A 22,813-nucleotide genomic window follows, 5' to 3' on the forward strand; every position below is an offset into this window, starting at 1 on the left:
GTTGGTAAAAGAATAGCAGCGTTATTTCAATGGAGGATGGTTGTTTTATTTCTTTCAACAACAAAGACACCGAACACGGGGCTGGATGATAAATCTGGGCAGCAGAAGCAAGCGAGCCACTGGAGACTGTCCCTGATGTGTAAATCTGTATTATTGTAAAATACTGTAGTGCAGTGCTGGAAGAATATGAATTCCAGATCCATGAGTCAATGAAGTTTAAGAAAAGAGTTTATATGAGGTCATCTTACCATGATGAAAAGCTCCAGCGCTTCCTCTCTCAGGTCCTCTTCTACACGGGTCAGAGGTGACTCCAGAGGGGCCATCAACATCCCAAACTTTGGTTCCTACAATGATGAAAGATTTACAGTGTTTTTAGGAAGCAGACTAAAATCTACATATCTTACATGAATATTACATGATTTTAGAAACAAATCCACTTCAGGTTGCTTTAATACAAGAGTGAAGTAGGGCTAGTGCAGGGGAACAGGCCTCCCTCACTTCTTACCAAAAAAGGTAATTTTGTTGTATATGATGCAGGAAATCCATAAAGATCCTTTGAAGTAAAATTTAAATGGTTTCATGTTTCTTGCCTGGTGTCATACAGGACTAGCATACCAGCAGAGTCAGAGTAAACTCTCAGTAGATATACATCACCACCTCTTGGACTAGGCTGCATGCTTTAATGACTTTGGCTAGAGTTTTACAGTCTGGCATTGCATCAGTTCCAGGGAAAAAAACAACATTAGGCTACTGTGCAGCAAGAATAGTCCAAGTCCAACAATAACAACAACATGAAACTGCTGTATCTGATCCATGTTAGTGCTGCTAGTGCTGTCATTTATCAATAAGAGGTAAATTCCTTGACATAAGTGTCATGTTTCTATTTGTGTCCTAATTCATCAGTTCCACTCTGGTAGTGACTTCAGTGGATATGTAACATTTTTTACAGGACAGTTTAACACCCACAAGGCAGTTTAAAAGGAAAATATACAGTACGTTATACATGACGCTAGCTGTAACACTGTAAGTATAGTGATATACATCTCACCCTGAAGTAGATCTGTACAAAGCGGTAGAACGGGTAGTTGTTGATGTCCAGAGGCAGAGTGAGTTGATATGAGGAGGACTCCTGGATATGTGGAGCCTGAAGCAGAGCCAAGCAGTCTGAGTGCAGCTCCCTCCTGACTGCAGAGAGAGAGAGAGACATGAAGGTCAACACGCAAACAAACAGGAGCGTGAAAACTACCAAAAACTGAAGTTAAACAACTAGAAATATATATATGAACATATACTGTATTACTTTCTATTGGTAAGATGACTAGAGATGTTATTTATGACATGAAGTTGTTTCAAAGTCCTTTTTTAAATGCCATTAGGGTCGTTATTTTTCACTGTATGGTTTATTTATTAACTAAAAAGCCGCTCCTGTCTCACTCTGTCTTGACTACTCAAATCATTTCTTGAGTTGACACTGTCAGTGCTGATGAGATGAGACACATTCATAGAACTGAACATCATTTGGCTGATGAATAATATGTATGTACATCATGTGATGAGCACTAATGGGCAAGAGAGACAAACAGACAGACAGACAGACGGACATCTACAGACCTCCTGCTGTCTGCAGTAAAGCACCCAGCTCTGCAGGGATCACCAAGTGTGTGACATTCACCACCTCCCTCTTGGTCAGCTCCTGAAAGAGTTACCGGTTTTAATTAATCTGCAAAATGACAGTGGATTTGGAACAATCTTAAAACTGATTTTTGTAAAAAAAATGTAAGAGACACAAGAAATTCAAAACTTCCATCTTACCATCTCTCTCTTCCTCCTCTCCTCTTCAGCTTTCCTCCGGGCTTCAAACTTCATCTGATCACAAAACAGATCACAAAAATCATACACTGAATATTTGCAGTTCAATCCAGGACAAGTAGATGCAAAAGCACAAAACTGGAATAAGTCTAAATGTGCAATTTATGCTAAACTATTTACAGATGTTATCAGACAGCACACATATGAGTGATTCACAGGACTGTCATCAAGTTGCGTCCCCTCAATAGGAAAGAAAATATTATGTTTTAAAGCAGACTTCATGTACCTTGATGTATCGCTTGCGGCTGACGTACATGTGGACGAGGGAGCGGAACCGAACCAGACTCTCCCTCATTTTCACATAGCGCTTCCTAGACGTCAGAATGGAAATTTAATTTTCTCACTGTCAACACATGTCTTATACCTAACTTCAAGATTTGTGTTGATCCAATTTCCTAAGAAACCAAACAGACTTTATAACCAAGCAACAAATTTTTTGCTATAGAAGTCACTGTTAAAATGCTAGCAGTGTTATTGGTTAGGATTAAAATTCATAGTTTCTAAATAAGTTTTATTCTAATAAACAGGAATTTACATTTTGGGTATAAGACTGTTTCCAGGGATCATTCTCCTTAAGGCACAATCCATATTTGCTTTACAAAACCTGTTTTTACCACTGTAGTTGAGTTACACACTGTCCTTAAAAAGAGTAACGTAATATTTACTAAGATTTTAAGATCCCTACTGGTGTCTTTCTCACTGCTACAGTGTATATTTAACATAGTAAAAGTGACTGAAGTACTGTATTTGTATCTGTCTTACAGGTACTGTCATTTATTTTTAATGCTTATCACAATATAAATCAGTTCATCTGTTATGAAACTGTAAGATAACCAAAGAAGCTGATGATGCACCTTGTGAGGAAGCCTCGGCACTGCGCCTGCAGCCCGATGATCTTTTTGCGAAAGGCCACAAAGCGTTTCCTGACGAAGAACATGCGGGTGTAACGCTGCAGGGTGAGAGCGGCCAGATCACGGCAGCGCTCCCGTTTGCACTCCAACAACTGGTAGATGTCCTCCTTCAGAAACAACTGACAGTCACACAAACACACACACGTGTCACATTCATATACAGTATATGCATCATTAAAAAAAAAAAAAATTAAAAATGCACATACAGCATAAATTGAACCTCACCTTTGTGACGCCAACATGGTAGGCTCCTGGTGTGAGAGGACACAGTTTACTGAGCATTATCACACAGTTTTCTCCATTTGCATCTGGAAGCTCTCGAATCCCCACTAGGGACTTATACCTGAGGATGACACATTCACATGCATGGGATACTTTTTATTGCTTAAAAGAGGCACCAAAATAGCTTACCACCACCCGCTGATTAAAAATTGTATGTGTGTTACCTGAACAGGAAGACGTAGAATGGCATTCTGACAGGATATCCCTCTCTGCGGATCCTGATGGTCTCCAGGACACCAGAGTGTCGCAGCTGGCTGCTGACCAGGTCGTCCTCAAACACACCTGGTTGCTAAAACACAGATGTATACATGCACATAGAAGTATGCTCAAAAACATCATGCATGCAAATGATCAGTGTCAGAAACACAGAATGTTTAAAAAAGATACCTTCATATTATTTGGCTTAATGCAGCGAACAAAAATAGGGTTGCACCTGAAATGGAAGAATAAAAGTAAACCAAGTGAGCAATAATGTCAGCTTATTTTCTTTATTTTAATGCAACTAATTTGCATTAATGTAAGGAAATCATTCAAAGAAATTGTGCTAGTTTGCGAACAGTGATTGTGTGCTATTAATTATTTTCTAAAAGTAAATATCTCCATTTCTCTCTATTTTACCTCTCCATCTTCTCCACTAGTTCGAGCAGAGACTGTTGGAACTTGTTGCTGACGGTGGGAGCTTGGTATTTTCTGGTGACTGTGCTGCTCTTCCTCATGTGACCTCCTTTCTGCTGACCCATGAGCTCTGCGTGAACCATGAAGAGGTTTGACACCATCTGGACGCACACAAATAAGACACATATGTTCACACACAACATTCACACATTTTACCGCGGTGGTTTATGTTTATTAGGATTAGGACTTTAGGAGTAACATGACCATTCATTCATATGTTGACATGAAGATGCTCCTCTCCTCTCACCTTGTTCTTGCTCTGAATGAACAGGTCCAGGACATCCTGTCGGACCTGGTCGTAGTTTTTATCGAGGAACTTGTGAACCTGAATCGATGACATCACAAATTATTGGAAAACCTGTCAGAGATCAGTGGAGGATTCCCTCTCTTCCAGCAGGTTTTATGAGGTTGATTAGCTTGTGTAGATAGTTGTGAATTTGATCAAAAGTTTCACACACTTTTCAACCCTTTTCATCAATGTTTTTTTTTTTTTTTTTAAACATCCAAAACTCTTTGTACAGATACAATGCTATGAAAGACAAATATGGATGCCAACCAATCAAATCCATTTTATTGCCAACTGGCTGGCCAATAGCAGGTTTTGTCAACTGAGATGATCCAATGAGAAGCTGTGTACCTGATAGGTGACCCGGCCAGCAAAGTGCTTGATGGTGAACTCTGGGAGGGGCATCTTTGGCTTCAGATACAGTGGGTTGTTGCCATGGTGATAGTGACACTTTTGGAGGAAAGTGTGGTCCGTCGCCTAGCAACAAATCAGCAGACTCTAAATGACATGTGCAATAACTGAATCTGTCTGTATGACATATATGCAAGTGTGTTCATGTTTAAGTTTCCTCTCTCCCGTCCTCCACCTGTGGGAAACAGCTCTGGTCGTCCAGAATCCTCAGTATCCCATGAGGCTTAGAGGCGATGAGGTCGATGCAGGGCTGGTTGTCACTGAATGGGATGTCCTGCCAGGGAATCTGTTCCCTGCTGTACTCCTCCTGCACGGAGATCATCACATACAATACAATGTGAGGAGTGTGTATGTGTGTTATTGAGTGTCCCTGCAGGTGTGTGCACGTCCACTCACCTGTTCTTCCCTGAATACGATCCTGTTGAAGAAGAACTGCAGGTACTCGTTTGCATAATTAATGCAAAGCTGCTCAAAGCTGTTGAAGGCCAGATCCTGTTGTTCCCACACACACACACACACAGACACACACACGTGGCTAGTGATTCTCAATGTCTCATCTACACGACTAAAGAGTGATTATTCTGGAGTCTGTCTCTCTATCGTGTAACACAAGAAAGTGACTGAAAGGTGATAAGATGCTCTGTCTGTGTCGGAGGAGGACAAACACATGAGAAAGCCAATTTACCTCAAATCCGTAAATGTCCAGGATGGAGATGGAGAGAGTGTGTTGGCGAGGGTACACCTGAGCGTTGATCCTCTCTGTTAACCAGTGGAAGAGCAGCGAATACAGGATCTTGGCAACAGCATCTCTGGAGGAGAGAAAGATTAGTGTGTAAAAGACAGACAGAGTGTGGGACAGAAATATTGGATGGAAGAACTCATGCATATTTTCTGGTTAAATATGAATCGGACTGTCATCACAGATTAGGAATCAGGGAAAGTATTTTTATGGAAACAGGCACACAGAATGTCATGTCAGTTTACCAAAAAACAAATACTTTTAATGGGAACAAAATGTCTCATTCAGCGGTATTTTCCTTTCAAGTTTCCATGGTATTATATGAGCCATACAACTGGAGGAAAAATAATTATTTTTCATACATGTTGGGTATGTAAGTGTCTAGTCACCTGGCATCTACAGCACTTTCCACAGTCAGTGGGGTGTAGATCTTGTCCCTCATTGTCTCCTGTGAAGAAGACAGGAGGGTTTAGCAACACAGCAGTCATTTATGCAACACATTGGATGTAGAGGAGCGAACTGGGTGAACAATTTCAGTAACATGTTTTATTGCTTAATGTTTAAATTTTAATATTTAAACCCCCATACTACACCCAAGGTGTTTTCACTTATGTTGCCTGATTATGACTGTATGTGTGCAGACTGAGCTTGATTGACAGCCCCTTCACAGGTGTTAGTGATCACATTAACGATGGCTCCATTATATTTAAGTGCCCCAGTAAGTCACGACATTGAGACAGGGAGCCAGCATGTACAATACCAGGACTCTGAAACTAAAGCAGTTACATGAAATTCAGCCATCATTCATTTTATTATTTACACATGTGCGTTTCTTATTGTGACTTCTGAAAAAAAGGCTTGAGTTTGGTGACACAAATGTGATTCCCTGGATATAGCATCATCTCACTCCAACAGTCTAATCAGCCAGAGTGATTGAAAACACCTGTGTGGGTGTGCAGGTTCTTTAAATGCTGTATTTTTTGCTTTTTATATAGGGATTTTGTAAAGAAACTCTTTGACCTTTAAAGCCTTTTGTAAGTTTATTTGTCAAAGCATACTGCTAGTATAAATAGTAAATAGTAGAGTTCTGCAGCCTGATTATTATCCTCACATTATGGACAAATAAAATGTCTAATGCATCAAAAATGCATCCTTGAGGATTATTTTATCCTTGCAGCCTGACACCACAGCTCAGGTACAGTATGTTAGGTGCTGTGTGCTGCAAGCAGAGCTGATTGCCACATATTTTGTTACAGCCCAATTAAACCTGTAAAGGGATTAAAATAGTCCTGTTTAGCTAAACTAGACATAGGGTTAGGGGCTTGATTATTAAATGTACACACTACACTAAAGTGGCAAACCTCAACATGCAGCTTAGTTTATTTTGTCTTCACTTCACCCCACTTTCTCTCATCTGCTTCACTCCTTACATTTCCACTCTACCTCGCTGTCTTCTCCTCTGCTTCCTTCATAACTTTCTGCTTTACTCTCTTACTGTCTGGGACTTACTTCCAATCAGATAAAGAATGCTTTGAGACTTGAGACCTTATCTTGCATAAATGCACTTCACTCATGCACACACTTACACAGACACACACACGCACACGCACAAAAAAAACACACACACACCTAATCCAGCCAAAGGAAATGACTGGGCAAGGCTGACTCCTCTCCTGTTACATATAGGAACCACCTTTGTGATTAGAAATTCAATTAAACAAAAGACTCTTTGCGTAGAGCATATGTACGTGGATGACACAAGTTGTGCCATGATTAGATGTACTTTAAGTTCATTCTTCCTGTTTCTCTCTCTCCATCTCATCTCAAGTGGATCTGTTCCTTCTGCTCTTCTTTTAAAACAGACTGTAAAACAAGATGTTGCTCAATCAGACTGGGATATGAGAGAATATAGTTTGAAAAAGGATTATCAAGAGGAGAGTTTGGGTAACTGAAAGATTTTTTTCCCCACTTTCCAGGATTTCTACTTTGTCAGCTGCTGATGTAAATTAAGCAACAAGGAAAATACAGTGGGCGGAAAACTACAACACTTATTTGGTTGAAAACATAGTCAATTCATTCACTGCATTGTTTTTATGATTGATTGATTGATTTTATGACCCATTCCAAAGGGATAGTCCCTATTTTGCTTGCATGCCTAGAGCTGGTATGGTTTAGATGCCTTTTTTTTCTCAAGGAGACTAAATCTGGTTGAAGTCCTGCTTTAGATAACCATCCTGTTAACAATGAATATGAATACCATCAGAAAACTCTGCCTGAATCAAAGGAATACAATACAGCAATTCATTTTATTCATGTGTCCTTAAAGATTTTTTAATGTGAGTGTCATGTCTTCAGCTGATTTAATAGCGGAAACAAAATCCAGTGAGGCCGGTTATCTACAAAAGCTGCTGTTTTCAAATGACTTCCTAAGATGTGAGACAAATTGTGAGTATCTGTACAGTATTAATCTGTGAATTCTGCTTTTCCTTTAAGCATCCCTCAAGATATTACAAGTGTCACTTCTGCTGTGTGTGGCTATTTATAGAAAATAAATGTGACAGGCTGTGAACACAAGAACTCAAGAGATGCCAGAAGCATTACTCTGCAAACTACAATAGTGTTCATGTGTAAATAGTGTGTGTATGTACTTATGTCTATGGGATGTGTGTGACTGTGTATAAGTATTTACTTTCATGCTTGTTTGTGTGTTACAGATCTGGTGTAAGTGATAGGCCATACTAATCAATGCTGACTTATAGAGTCAATCAATGTGAAACTGTTTTGTTTTATGAGGTGATTGAGTTACACTCAGACACACATGGAAACAGAATCAGGCCAGCAGCTTTGCTCTAAATGAGGTCAGATTTGATTTGAGATTTGTGTTTCAAAACATAATGAATGAATGAATGAGGGTATAGCAAGAGGTCAGAAGAAGATAGACACTTGACACATACGGAAACTGGTAAATGAAATCTGAAACCCAAAGACAGAGTGATGTGTAAGGTAGATTGAAAGAGGTGTCAAGGTGGATGAAACTGCAGTCGATGCTTGATGTTATTAATTATGACTATTTAAAGGATGTGAAAATCAACAATACAAAACTCAGGGTGAGAATCGTATCATAAAATAGGTGTTTATTATTGTTTCTGCCACCAACTTTTGGATGCACCGGCATTAAGGTTCGTAATAAATAATTTGCTCGAGGGTCTTAGTACAGAGGATGTCGAATGCTGTACAGATTGTAAAGCCCCTTGAGGCAAATTTGTGATTTGTGATATTTGTTAAATTGACTTGACTTGGCTCCAAGATTTGTCATAGTCCAGTTTAAAAAATGAATAGATTCCAGTTGTCCCAAGAGTCTTATGATGCTTCTAACAATATTTAATCAATGATGACTGTGGACAACAAGCCTATCCAAACAAAGAGCACTTATCAACCACTGATTTATACATTTTAAAGAAAAAATCAAGTATTCAGCTTTATTTTATATGACAGTGGGTAAGCAACAACAAGTTTTTAGGTTTTAGCTGTGCATGGTTTCCTGTTCTTTCCCACTTTCATTTCCTACTGAAATAGTTAGTTCTTGATGGGTTAGACTTTGCTGCTACTTAAGTCAAGGGATATCTTATTTATTTGTTATTCTGTCAGTCACTCAAGTTGAGGTGACTGAATGCTGACAGGGAGGTAACATGGCAGTATGCCAATGTCTCTCTCACATATTCACTGTTTACCCCGACACAAAGGATACACACCTGTTCATCCCACACACAGTGAAATAATGAAAGAAAAGAATGAGGCAAAGCTACTGTCACTGATCTACTTGTGTGGTTGTCCTGTGCTCCTGACTCCCTCTGGTGGAGGACCTTTTCTAGCTAAGTGCACCATACAACAAAAGTTTTCAGGATATCAGGCTCTTGGCTAATCCTCTCTACCAATAAGAATCACTATGTGTCCTCAGTAGATTATTCACTATAATGCTTCATGCACCTCTGCCTTGGTAAGTGAATAGTATCTGGTCCTTGGACACTGGTAGAATAAACTATAATTCCAACAAGTTTGTTTTTTTGGGAGGTTTAAATATGTATCCTCTTTTCATAGAGTAAGAGAAATTATTTTTTGTTTCTGCATGCACTTTAACAATCCAACAGCCTCCCTGCTATGATACAAGAGCTTAATGTGCAAACGAAGCACAACACTGTCATGATTGCAGAAGTGGCCAAAAGTGTGGGGTTAAACATCGAAGAAATAAAAGACTGTGAGTTAAACTGTTACTTTGGAAAAAGAGGTTACAAAAATCGAGACAGAGAATGCCAGTCTGAGAGAGTCCTGCAGCTTGAGTGTTATAAACACCACTGGAATTTCAAACTGCGTGGGCGCAAGGAGCAAGAAAATGAAAACACAAGAGAGAAGGTGTCACTGACTGACAAATTCGACAGCATTGTTGACTCAGTACATCAGCTGGGCATAAAGGAGGAAGGCAGACATTGGCGTGTCGTCATGCAGTTCACCATGAGACACTTCAGAGATGAGCTCTGGCATCTGATCAAGGGCTCTGCAGTGTGCAAGGAGCTGAATGTAAGCTTTGCAGAGCACATCCTACCGGCTGACAGGGAGGCGAGAGCAGCAGTATGGCCACAGAGCAAGCAGGTCAGAGGTCAGGCAGGTCAGCAAGTGTATTTCCCCTAATTACCTATTCATCTAAGTTCATAACTCAAGTCACTTTATTGACCAAATACTTGGAAATTTTTTTTTTTCATGTCTAAGAAGGATTGCCAGTTGCCTTATGTTCATATTCTAAAGCCGCATTTCTCCTGCAAACAAACCTTGAGTTATTATTCCTTAGTTGTAATTTGTTCTTTAATGTTCTCTGTAATATCAGATTTTTGTTTCACTTTCAATGCAGCATCAACGTTCACTACTTTGACTTTTAACATTATAACTTTTGACTTTAACTGTGATGACGTGTTTGCCACAGATGTATCCCACAGTTTACCATTCTCATAATCTCTGCAGATGGCCTGAAGCCACAGATCTCCTTTTTACTGTCCTTTGCTCTTTGGGGAAGCAAAGGAAATCGTAAACTGGGTGTTGCTGGGTTTTTTTAAATTGTTGGATGTGCAAAATCCAACACAGCTGCTGGTCGTTCTGACAATAGGGAAGTGATGTATGCCCATTTTCGTCCTCTATCCAGCTATAAAGCCCAAAATAATGACTGTGCGTTCGAGGGTTCAAGACTAGTAGCCTTTTTATCTTAGGTATGTGACCACGGTCCCCAAGGGTCCTTTGGAGTCTCCAAATGGCCTAGTTTGGAAAACTCCTAAATATACCCTTAGAAAAACGTGTAAAATATTCCTTTTCCTATGGTTATCAAATCTGAGTCTTCATACTTTGGTCCCATTGTGTTCTGTGTTTTCCAGCTAATAAGTCCCAGCTATAGTCATCTGCAGGCATCTGTTTGCAAAAAAATATTCAGGCGAAAATAAAAAACTTCAGTGTGTTCAAACTTCTCTTATTACCCAATGCCAGTAGCACTTACAGTGATTCTGACTGTTGGGGAAAAAACTTGAGTGTTACCTTTCAAAAGAGACCAAAACCATGTGTGTAGTCCAAATGGTTCAAGAACAGCTTTCAGTTTACTTGGATAGGCGTTTTAGGCTAATCTTACAGGAAGAGTTGTCCATATAGATACTGAAATATTATTACTGAAATATTATTACACATGCATATGAAACACAGTTTGATACTGACCGTGACTTTGTAGGTGATGGCTTTCTGTAGTCCCTCTGGAGAGATCTGCAGCAGCTCTGCCACCACTCTGATCTCCTGAGCGCTCACCACTGACGCCACCTCCTGGCCATCAGCCTGTAGTGCAGCAGGGAAATAGAAAGACAAAAAATACTGATTGTTGTGCCAGGAATAATCCTGCTCTAATTAAGTAAGGCTTATGCTTTTTTTCTGTTCATGGTCATTATGAACTAATTTTCACAGTAAAGTTTAGTTCATCTCTCATCATTAGTTCATTATTTTCATATAAGTCACTTAACATAGCTGTTTTATGACATGATGACCAAAATACACCCAAAATGTTCTATAAATATATACATACATGTATATGACATATGTACAGTGGCATCTCAATTGCCTGAATCATCTCCAATATCAATAACAAAGAAAGATGCAGAGAGGGTGTGCTGTACAGATACAGTGCAGTGTGAATCTACAAGCATTATGCTCTGCATGTCATGTGGAAGGCTTATGGAGAAAATTTCTTTAAAAAGAGAAAATATATATTTTTTAAAAGATATAAAGAAAGATACCTTTGGAAGCATTACCTCATATCTCTGAAAATAGACATTGCCCAGGTGCAGTATGGAAGACAGAAGTCTAAAGATGGCCGACTGGTCTTCAGGGGTGAAGTGGAGGATCTCCATGGCAGCAAGCAGACGCAGGAAGTCCTCTGCATCATTCTTTCCTGTTATCCCACAATCCCCTCCCTGTATGGAGAGAGAGAGAATGAACAAAAACAATGTTTCTGAAAAGTCTTTCTCACAAATATTAACACCCTGAGGAAGATTTCCCAATTATGCTGCACTTTGTCTTCCTACCTGGTTAAGGTAATAGTAGGTCTCAGCCTCTTGTAGATAGAAAGCCTGCTTCTGCTGCGAGGGAAGACCTGCCAGCATCTCGTAGAAGATATGATAGTTCCTCTCATCTTTGGCCTGAAAGGGAAACACACATTTACCTCGACACGTCCATGTACAGAAAAGTATAAGATACAAAGTGTCATCTCGCGTATGTGTCTGCATGTGTCACCTGGAAGACGATGCGGGACTTTTCCAGTAGGTACTGAGAGGTTATGGCACCACTAATCACACCACTGGACAGTGAGTGAAAGAGAAAAGAGAACACAAAAGCAAGATTAGAGTTAGATTACAGAACAGATGGAGAGAGATGGGAACAGAGACTGAGACCTTTGTGTATTTATTTCATACTCACTCCTCCAGAAAGACTTCAATGTATTTCCCGAAGCGACTGGAATTATCATTCCGTACAGTTTTGGCATTTCCAAAAGATTCCAGCAGAGGAGCTGCCTCAAGTATCTACCAGACATTCAAACACAAAGTAACTCAACAACCTCTATCTGCTGGGTGACAAATACAGTATGCTGTTATATTGCTATGACAGTACCACCATTTTAAAGCAGACCAGTCCATAGCATAAATGTTAAAATGCAAGTTGTTTCTGTGTCAAATATGGTCAAATTAAAGAATATTTAATGATCAGTTGAGATTAAACATTAGCTAAATTAGACCATTATTCCTGGTCAGTCAGATAGTTTAAAGCAAGTCTAAGAAAAAAGAGATTCACAAGAAAACACAACATCTCTAATGAATATTGTCACACACCACAGCAAAACACAGCAACCTGCTATTCTTATGGCCATATGTGAAGATGAGTTGTAAAATGTAAAGCACAAGTCATGCAGGGAACCCGACTACCTCAATCTGCACCCAAGGAGAGACAGCAGAGATACACAGACATAGAAAAAAGGAAACACCGAGACATTAGTCATCCTTCAAGACAGGTGTGTGTGTTTGAGTGAGTGCTTACAAGTATCCAAATCTGCTGGCAGCAGTTTGTGTGTGTCAAGATGTGTGTGTGTACCTGTTGCGCAAGATTGCATTTGTGATGTATTGCTGCTAGGTAGCGAAGGACTAGTTTGGTGGCCTCTGTTTTCCCAGACCCGCTCTCCCCACTGAAACACAGTAACACACACTCACTGGACAGAGATAACACCCATCAACATGGCTCAGTGATTTATACAGTATATATAATGATTTGTCACAGTCCTTTGCTGACCTGAAGAGGTCACAGCTTTTATATTTGCATGAAAATCGTGTATCTCTAAACTATCAACTGTTCATGAGCTAAGAAAAACGGCCTATTTTCAGCTCTGTGACAATGCATTTTTCAGCAATCCAATAGGTTTACAATGTTTTCTTTTCATTTGTTTTTTTTTGTTTTTTTTTAACTTAAAAAGTGGGATGATTTTTATATTAAAAAAAAACAAACTCAAAATCACTAAATTAGGGCAGTGACGTTTTGAAACCTTTATTGGTATAGTAAAATTTTATGTTCAAACAGCCAAAAGAGGAAATTTCATACAACATTTCAGACACTAGTGATGAGTTCAGTTACAAGCATTAAGTTAACTATCATTATTTTTTAACTATTAAAAATAAAGTGAACAGAAAACGTCCAAATGATGGTTGGTCACATCTTGAAATTAGAACCTGACAAGCTGTTTATGCTGGTGCCTTATTCAGATCAAATACTGTAATAAAGAAAAAAAACAACATTTGAAACAACGATGGCAGGCAGCTGTCTCGACATACTTTTTTGGATTCCCTCATGACAAAATTAGTATTCTTTCATGGTCCTGAGTCCAAAATGCAGGATAAACTTTTTTCAATGTGCATACTGAGCTGAAAAAATCTTATTTGCTAAAAGATAAAGTAGCGGAAAATCCAGTTACTTTGATAGCAAAGTAGAAGCTTGCGAAGGCCAAAGTGCGAACATTATCCGCAGTTTGGGCACCACTGCACTCGGCTTTTAATAATCACTTAAGAGTCCATTATTTGATCCTTCTCACCTTCCTACACATGTGCTTGCAGAGTCTTTGCTTTAATTTACTAAGTGATGTGAGACCAGGCTAATCTTGCATTAGGTAAGGACTCAATTCCACTTTTCCGTTAAACCACCTGAAACGGTCACACACACATGCACCACTGCCAACAGCTTAATGCTAAATACCATCATTATGTGGGCTTAGTCAAAAGGGGGGGCAGAGGTGTGTGTGTGTGTGTGTATTTAGGGACACTGGCACCTTGACCACATTCCAGCATAAGGTTTCAACTCACGGGCTGGTTAGCTAAAATCCAGGCCATTATTGGTCACTGTACACCAGACCTCAGTTACCCCTTAACACGCACTCACTGACACACACACAAACAGGGTCCACACATATGCACTCCGCAACATAATCTGTTCCTGGCCCAGACCTGACTGGGCTTTCCTTACAGGTGTCTCCTTCCGAATACGGCTTGAGTGTTCCAGGTGTGTGTGAGTGTGTGCATGTGTGGACGTGTCCGTGTATTTCATATGATTGGTTCTGGTCATTTCTAAAAGCACAAGCATGTGCATGCGTGTAGATGTACTGTGTATGTGTGTATTATTTCACATTTGAATGCAGGTACTGTATATGTCTGCTATCTCTGAGTATATATGTGTTTTAACAATGAAATAAGGCGCCTAGGTGACAGATAGATGAAGCACGAGAGGAGTGAGGGAAGGTTTTGTCTTAAGTTTGCTGGCCAGTAAACCACAGACAGACACTCATGAATTTACAAACACTAATCCAAGTGGAGATGGAAACCTGACTGTTCAAGAAGCTTCATGGACATTGTGTACACTGAGCTTAAGCTGTTACATAACCTTGAAACGTTTCTAAGGATATACAAAAGGCACATATCTTGATGCACTGTGCAAGATTTTCATGTAAAAAAACATCTATGTATCAATCTATATCAGGTGTAATGTATGATTAACAGCAAGGAATATTTGCAGCCACATATGAAGTGATGAATAGAATTTAAAGAGTGAAAACCCACTTGAAATCTATGTTTAATATGTGCACTTTGATGTCAGCCTCTTACCTGATTATTATGACCTGGTTGTGTTTGGCATCCATCATTTTGGAATAAGCAGCGTTTGCTATGGCAAACAAATGCCTGAAGGAGAAGGAGTAGTTGCATCAGACTTAACTGAAACTCTTCCTCATTTCTTTATATCCTGTCCTTTCCATTCTGTCCTCTGTATTTATTTTCTTTTATTCTCTCATCCTTAATAATTGTAATTTACCTGCATAATTCTTTCCTTCCTTGATTTCTTTACTTATTACTTGTCAGCTTCCTTTACACCTTGATTTTTTTTTATTTTTCCCTTCCCCTCTCCATTTCTTTAATATCATCTGTCTTATTTTATTTTCTTGATTTTTCTTTAATTTATCTTTTTTTTGTTGTTAAAGCAAACAAAGAGCTTTTGGATTGAACATGATAATTACTAATTCGTGGTGATGATGAAACTCAATTAACAAAATTTTCTATTCTGTTGTATTTAAAATATGATGTACTGACATTTCTAACTTTCAGTTTGTAACCAGCTTTGCTATCCCTTGATTTCACGATAATTGAAATGAATTTATGATAACAGTATGAGAGTGAGAATGACTTACGGAGGGTGCTCTCCCAGAGCATGACCCTTGTACAGCAGCACCATGTCTGTCCCATAGATGTTATACATCTTATATGGGTTCACAGAAACCAGAATACTACCTATATATGTCTGAAAGAAAACAAGGAATGAAGAGATAGAGAAGAAGAGAAAGAAATGGAAGTTTAAAAAAAGAGAAACTGAGAGATGAAGACATAAGTTTGTAAAATCAACACACAAACTCAAAACAAACAAATCTGACTTTACATTTATAGGTTCAAGAAATTTTCAAAGGTATAATGGTTGTGTGTAGGTTGTTACTGCTGGATGCAAGCTTTAAAAAGACACTTACATAAATAAGCTCCCTCTCAAACCTTCTCCTCAGGTTCAGCAGAACAGCCCCTTCATGCATCTCTCTAGACAGAGCAATAAGACAAAGATATTTAAGGATATTACAGAATTTCTTAAATCACTCAACCACCCGAAACATTTTTGCATGTTTGCACTGTGCTGGATTCAATACTGGCCTTTTTCTTCAAAAAGCATTTTACCCATCCCCTCGATCATAGTCATGTCTCACCACCACAACAATACTCTTTCCAGCTTCTATAAAACTCATCCAGAATCTTGTAATCCATCATGTCTTTGAGGCTTCAAAAACAAGTTGTTGGTTTGCAAGGCATCCCACTGAGCACATTGTATATGCAGTAGTATTTTCTCTTTCTACTTACTCTAGCTGTGTCATATCTTCCACTCCATCTTCCTCACGTTGCTCCCGGTGAGCCATGGTGGGCAGGCTTCTGATTGAGTACATCTAAAATACATACACACACACTGAAGGACGAAGACATTCATATACATAGCCCTGCTCTTCATGCATAAATACATGCACACATTCACTCACTTGGAAATATTTATTCTTTCTCTTTTTTATTCTAATGTTGATTTTGACCCTTCTCTGACCAAAGAAATGTGTTTTGTCTTGTTTATTCATTGTGCCCATCACATTGTAATGATACATTCAGTTATTTTAAACATCATTAACATATGATTAAGACACTAGAATAACCTGATCTCTTTGATTATTCATCCCCTACTGAAAATCTGCAACTGTGTCTGGTTTTCACCATAATCTTACACTTGCAGCAGTAAGATTACATCATAAAAAAACATTTTTACAGTATAGTGCCCAACAACTTTTGCTATTGTGCCTTCTTGAAATGTGAGATGTCATATAATTCAAGATTTTTTTTACCTTGTCAAACCAGTGCCCTTGTGGCTCCCCCTCCCTGCTGAGATTCCACTCCCCTTGTTCATGCCCCACATGTCCCTCTCCCATAAGGCTGTGGGGGTCCAGCAGCTCCCCGTCTCTATACATGGACCACTTATTGAGGTTCTGCACTGTCCCATGAGGTAGAACCCTCTCTGCACCCCACACATCCGCATCTTGCTGCAAACCCAAAGCTTCAACTCCAGGGCCATGTGCCCAGTGCTGTTCAGGGCCAGATCCCTGGACCTGGGGTGACACTACAGCATATGAGGAGGGTAGGCGGTAAGAGGCCCCCCTGAGGTGAGGGTTCTGCAGGGCACCAGAGAGATTTAACGAGCGGGGTTCCGGGGTGCTAGGGGCACCTAGCCGTGTCATGATATTACCATCTGGGAGACGGTATTTTGCCCCTCGAAGGTTCGGATTTTTTGACAAAGCATTAGACAGGTCAAGTGATCGGGATGCAGAAGAGGGCTGGGGGTGGGTCATCAAAGTTCCTTCTGGCAAACGGTAAGAGGCAGATTTGAGGTTCTGGTTGCGGAGAGCACTGGAAAGGTCGAGGGAGCGTGACTCGGTGGCATCAGCAGAACCAGGTTGCATCAATAGTGATGTGTTTGGGAGTCTGTAAGAGGCACCACGGATGTTGGTGTTTAGCAAGGCACCAGAGAGGGCAGGCCCGGAGGAGGCAGAGGTGGGAACTTGGGTTTGGTTCTGTGAAAACAATGATGATCCACCTGGGAGCTGAAACTTTGCCTTACGCAGGTTAGCATTCATCAGGGCGCTAGATAGCCCTGGGGATGATACTGCACTCTCAGGATTCTGCGTCTCCCCTCCTGGATGTGTTAGAATTGAACCATCTGGTAATCGATAAGAGGCCTTACGAACATTATCATTAAGAAGAGCAGAGGAGAGCACAGAAGAAGAGGTTGTGACAGGCTCGGGCATTGGCTCATTTCTTGTAATTAAAGTTCCATCTGGCAGCCTATATGTGGCCTTACGTACATTAGCATTGAGAAGAGCAGAGGAGAGTACAGAGGAGGAGGTTGTGACAGGCTCATTTACTGGCTCATTTCTTGTAATCAAAGTTCCATCTGGCAGCCTGTATGTGGCCTTACGTACATTGGGGTTCAACAGTGCAGAGGAAAGCATAGGTGAGGAAAGGGAGGGAACAGGTGTGGGCTCTGTCCTGGTTACTAGAGTACCATCAGGCAAACGATATGTGGCCTGTCGCAAACTGGGATTGAGCAAGGCAGAGGACAGCATAGAGGAGGAGAGGGGAGATGGACCTGAGGAAGGTTCTGCAGGTTCAGTTCTAGTGACCAGTGAGCCATCAGGTAGTCGATAAGTGGCCTGACGTAGGCTTTGATTCTGCAGGGCATTGGAAAGCACAGTGGGTGAAGGCCTCCCACCACCGCCCCCACCATCAATGGTTACTGGGGGCTCAACAGGGATCTGGGACATTGTCAAAGTGCCACCTGGAAGCCTGAACATGGATCCCTGGATTTTGGAGGTCTGCAGTCCACCAGAGAGAAGTGGGGAGGTACCTCTGATAGTCCCTTGTTGAGATGTGGTGGAAGGAGCAACAGGAGAAGCGTGGGACATGGGGGAGAGGTGTCGCTGAAGGGGTGAGGCAAAGGAAGCATTACGTAGCTGGGAGGTAAGCATAGCAGAGGACAAGTTGGGGGAGGAGGGGACAGAGGGGACAGGAGGTGCTGCTGCATGAGGGGGTGTGAGGACATTTGTATAGACATTGGCATTGCGTTGTAGAGGAGATGAGTAGGAGGCACTGCGCAGACGGGAGTTCTGCATTAAAGCATTGGATAGACCAAAAGTGGCATATGGGCTCATCTCCTGGCTTGCCTGTACATCAGCTAATATCTCCCCATCCCCACCATGTATGGGGGAAGTGCTTCTCTGTAAAGGTGTGGTGTTGCTAACATTCTGCAAATAAGGGTTCTGGAGCATGTGTCCTAGATAAGGTGATGAGGGTGCAGGTGGAGGGAGGTTTTGGGGGTAGACTTCATGCTGTGTTTGAGGAGTGGAGGGTCTCTGTAAAGGAGAGGAGTAACCAGCGGTGGAGTAAGGAAGAGGAGAGGAAGGAAAGGGGGCACCAACAACCCGAGGCTGTGGTAAAGCATTTGCAAGCATTGGGGATGGGCCTGGCTCCATCATTGTGTAGTCATGCTGGGTGATACTCTGAGATGGTGGAAAGGGGGTACCAGGGGAAAGACTAGGGTGAGCTACTGGAGGTTGAAAAGATGTTGGCCCTAGACTTTGGGGACTCATAGCCCTGTGGGGCAAGGGAGAGGGTGGGTGAGATAGATGGTGCATAGGATAGGCTGAATGGGAGGGCAGGGGGGATGGACGCTGCAGTGGTTGTGGAGATTGAGGTCTACTCTGCAGCCTACGCACTGATGGTTGGGGAGAAAGAGGGCCACTCCGTTTCAATGGAAGCTGTGGAGAGACAGGAGGCCCTGGAGGAGGTGCTCTGAATGACTGTCTAGATGGAAGAGAAGGCTGATTTCTGGGCATACGGACTAGTGGCTGCCCCCTACCTACAGGTCTGTGGAAACCCCCTTGGGGAGTACCAATTCGCTTTGATTCCCTTAACCCTGTAGGTCGGGAGCCTGTCCTGGCTAGCATGGGGGCTCCAGCTACATCTCCCATCTGTCCTGAGGGAGGGGCTTGGCCACTATGGATAGAGGACCTGAAAGGGGCTACATGTTGAGTGACAGGAGGTCCATGTCTACTGCGTCTCTGTAGGTATGGGTTAGCTGGGGAGGGTTTCACCGCCCCCATGGGCACATGACTTCGACCTCCAGCACCACCTCTCAGCCTGCGAGTAGAGGATCGGGTGGGGAGAGGGCGACTGGTGATACGAGATGGGGAAGGAGAAGGAGGATGATGGGGGGAGGTGGGGCGAAAGGCTTGAGGGGGAGACTGGGCTCTCTCAGGTAGAGGAGGGCTCCGTCTTTGTGGGGATGGTAGAGGAGGAGATGGTGAATGCCTCATCTTGGATGTTTGTTTTCTGCCTTGGAACAAATGAGGTCTGGTAGATGGCAGAGGCACTGCATCTGGAGGGGGTTGCTGCCTGAAAGAGAGTCTTGGGGAAGGTGGTGGGCTTGTTCTCTTCCTCAGCGATGCCCTGGGTGAAGCTAGGGGGCTAGAAAGTGGGGATTGGGGTCGGACAGTTGATGGAGCCCTGCGCAACCCAAATCCCCCCCTCCCTCTTGCTAGAGATGGCTGAGCTCTAACTGACATCCCTTTCCTGTGGTGTGATGGAGAAGCAGGTGGGCTGGGTGGTCTCCGCCTGCCAAGTGGGGAAGCTGGCCTTTGGCCTGACATTGAGGCCCGCTGGGTGAGCCGTCTTTTATGTAAGCGGGGAGAAATGTAGGGGTCTGGCTGGATGCCTGCTTGGAAGTCCATATTATGTGATGAGAGGCGGGGTGAAGGAGGTGCTATTGCCCTAGTTGATCCTGGCCTGGGTGATAGCTGTGGGGATGGAAGGGGACTCATTCGTCGCACTGGCCTTGGTGAGGCCACTGGCGAATGCAGTGGTGAATGCATCATTGGAGGCATTGGTGGCTGTACTGGTGGGACCATTGGTGACATTTGCCCAATTTGGAACATATGCGGGTCTTGGGGGAGGAAGGGTTGGTATACTTGGGAGGCAAATTGTTGTGGGGACAAATGACTGGGGGAAACAGCAAAAGAAGGCTGAGGGAGAGGGAATTGTTCCTGTTGAATGATCCCAGCTGTTGGCATGGGGGCTTGTATAGGAATAATAGGGGTTTGTTGTTGGTTCATAACAGTGGGGCAGTGGGGCTGCGCAGGAAGGTATGTGGGAAGGGGCTGCTCATATTGTATATCTGACACCATAGCCATATTATTGAGGGCAAGAGCTGGGGAGGGAGAGGGAAACATTGGGGAGGAGGGACGAGAATGATGATGATGAGGAGGTGGCAGGGTTTCCACCTCTAGTCTGTCTTTTCCAAATAGCCTAACCTGGGGCCTGGGGACTCTGAACTGCTCTGCAGAAAATGGCTCAGCAAGAGGGTAAGAGAGCTGCTCCTGTCCAAGTAGCTGTCCTGTCTCAGCTGGATCCAGCCCAGCATCCATATAGAAAGGTTGCTGGTATGGGTAATAAATAGCAGCAGGGTCTGTATATCCCAATATTGGGTCATTGTATAACCCTGGAACAACATCATAACCACCACTCATCATGCCATATGGATCTGACATCTCATAGTTATAATCCATAACGTGGTCAAAGTAATCTCCATACAGCTCAGGATCATATGGATCATAGAAACCATCCATTGCATTACCATAGTAACCATATGGCTCTGGCTCCATTGCATACAGCATTCCATCTTCACCATAGTAATACTCCATCCCTTCATCCCCATAGTAATCTTCATACTCATCATCAAAATAGCCATACGGGTAACTGTAGTAATCCTCGTCATCATCATAGTAAAACTCATCATCATAATAAAAGTTGCCCTCTTCATCATAGTAACCATATTCATCTTCCCATTCATCATCGTCATAGTAATCCATTTCCTCTCCATATGGGTCATTGGTCTGGGGACGTCTCAGGAAGCCTCTAGGTCTCCAACTGCTGTGGTAATCTTCCTCATATCCATACTCATCATCATCATACTCATAGGCCTCATTGTAATAATGTGTTTCTCTCCCTCTAGTGTCCCTGTTAGTAAATGACAGGTGCTTTCGCTCACGTCCTCCTGCCCGTACTCCCAGCCGACCTTGGCCCTTAGAAGTTAGGAACCTTCCTGTCAACCAGTTAGTTGCTGCAGCTATCCTTCCTAACATCCAACCTTTTGTCTTAAACTCTGATCCTGCTTTCTTTTTCCCAAACATGCCTTTGAACTTCCCTCCCAGTCCCTTTGCCTCTGTTGCCATTTTCCCCTTCGCCCCTAAACTGGATAGGTTTACTGTCTTTTTAGGAGGTGTGGTTTCTTTTGCGTCATTGTCTTTTTTATTCAATTGGCTGAAGCCAGACAGACCCAGCTTTTTGTCAGCGGAAGAGGATTTAGCCCCAAACCCAGAAAAAAGCTTGCTGGCGCCTAGAAGTGGTTTACCACCAGCAGTTGGTTTCTTTTTCTTGGAGAGGCGAATGAATAGATGGGAAGTGCTCTTAAAGTTTCTCTTTGGTTTTGCTTTCTCAGGCTGCTTTTGTTTAGAAGGCATGCTAAAAGGAGAGGACTTTCCTTTAATGCCTGTGAGGGCTTTGGAGGCTCCTTTGAGGTGACTCCTCGCATCTACTGTCTTCTGTACTTTTGGTGCTGCTGCATTCTTCTTCTGTCCCTCTGATGCAAAGCCCATCATGGCCTTGGAGGCTCCTTTGATGTGGACATCACTCATCTTTTTCAGGTTTATTGCACCCATCCCTTTCTTCACCGGTTTCCCTTTCTCTTCCTCCCCCTTATCATCAGATGGACGTGAATGTTTAGGAAGGGGCTTAAAACCCTTCACAACCATGGCTTTGGATGCACCTTTCAGTGCTGTTTTCCCTTTCCCTTTCTTGGTTACTACCTCTTCCTCGGTGTTTTCACCCTCTTCTTCAGTCTTCATCTCCTCTTCTTCTTCCTCTGACCCCTCCTCTGACTCACTGACAGGTTTCTTTCCCTTTCCTGTCTTTGCATCATCCTTCCCCTTCCCCTTAACTGGTTCCTCCACTTTCTTTCCTCCTTTCTTGTCATCTTTCCCTCCTTTCTTATCTTCCTTTCCTCCCTTCTTGGGCTCCTCTGTCTTGCCTTTCTTGGCAGCTGATTTTGCGTCACCTTTTTTAGGTGGCATGATGTCTCCTGCCTCAAATCATTCTAAACAAGAGGAAGGACAAGAACCCAAAATGTGCTAAAGCAGGCCTGTATCAATGTCAGTGTTGATATGTACTCTTGAGAAGAGTCCAAATAGTAGCAGCATCCTGTCATTCCCAATTTCTTTCATGTCTTCTCTCCTTTTTCCTGCATCTGATCCATCTCTTTTGACACCCCAGAAGCACACACTGAAGCACACTCTGTCCCAAGTCAGTTGTTCTATAATGCACACTGAGACAAACACAAACCACAGTGCTT

General features: G+C 42.2%; 1 protein-coding gene across 1 annotated transcript in view; it reads right to left on the minus strand.

The window, feature by feature from the left end:
* The window catches only part of myo15aa (myosin XVAa), a 40,004-nt gene extending 17,469 nt beyond the window's left edge, over positions 1 to 22,535 (minus strand). Inside the window, exons 1-30 of the mRNA XM_042393828.1 lie at positions 18,824 to 22,535; positions 17,823 to 18,730; positions 16,701 to 17,588; positions 16,177 to 16,259; positions 15,798 to 15,861; positions 15,468 to 15,577; positions 14,890 to 14,964; positions 12,839 to 12,929; positions 12,673 to 12,678; positions 12,170 to 12,273; positions 11,987 to 12,050; positions 11,779 to 11,892; positions 11,506 to 11,667; positions 10,922 to 11,035; positions 5,563 to 5,621; positions 5,120 to 5,243; positions 4,831 to 4,926; positions 4,610 to 4,741; positions 4,375 to 4,500; positions 3,985 to 4,062; positions 3,681 to 3,838; positions 3,450 to 3,495; positions 3,227 to 3,351; positions 3,006 to 3,123; positions 2,724 to 2,899; positions 2,096 to 2,180; positions 1,813 to 1,866; positions 1,612 to 1,693; positions 1,049 to 1,185; positions 249 to 344 (exon numbers count right to left, since the gene is read on the minus strand). Coding sequence (XP_042249762.1) covers positions 249 to 344; positions 1,049 to 1,185; positions 1,612 to 1,693; positions 1,813 to 1,866; positions 2,096 to 2,180; positions 2,724 to 2,899; positions 3,006 to 3,123; positions 3,227 to 3,351; positions 3,450 to 3,495; positions 3,681 to 3,838; positions 3,985 to 4,062; positions 4,375 to 4,500; positions 4,610 to 4,741; positions 4,831 to 4,926; positions 5,120 to 5,243; positions 5,563 to 5,621; positions 10,922 to 11,035; positions 11,506 to 11,667; positions 11,779 to 11,892; positions 11,987 to 12,050; positions 12,170 to 12,273; positions 12,673 to 12,678; positions 12,839 to 12,929; positions 14,890 to 14,964; positions 15,468 to 15,577; positions 15,798 to 15,861; positions 16,177 to 16,259; positions 16,701 to 17,588; positions 17,823 to 18,730; positions 18,824 to 22,535 — 8,187 coding nt within the window. The remainder of the gene's footprint in view (positions 1 to 248; positions 345 to 1,048; positions 1,186 to 1,611; positions 1,694 to 1,812; positions 1,867 to 2,095; positions 2,181 to 2,723; positions 2,900 to 3,005; positions 3,124 to 3,226; positions 3,352 to 3,449; positions 3,496 to 3,680; positions 3,839 to 3,984; positions 4,063 to 4,374; positions 4,501 to 4,609; positions 4,742 to 4,830; positions 4,927 to 5,119; positions 5,244 to 5,562; positions 5,622 to 10,921; positions 11,036 to 11,505; positions 11,668 to 11,778; positions 11,893 to 11,986; positions 12,051 to 12,169; positions 12,274 to 12,672; positions 12,679 to 12,838; positions 12,930 to 14,889; positions 14,965 to 15,467; positions 15,578 to 15,797; positions 15,862 to 16,176; positions 16,260 to 16,700; positions 17,589 to 17,822; positions 18,731 to 18,823) is intronic.
* Positions 22,536 to 22,813: the final 278 nt, after the last annotated feature.

This window comes from Thunnus maccoyii, chromosome 18 (genome assembly GCF_910596095.1).
Source record: "Thunnus maccoyii chromosome 18, fThuMac1.1, whole genome shotgun sequence".
NCBI lineage: Eukaryota > Metazoa > Chordata > Actinopteri > Scombriformes > Scombridae > Thunnus > Thunnus maccoyii.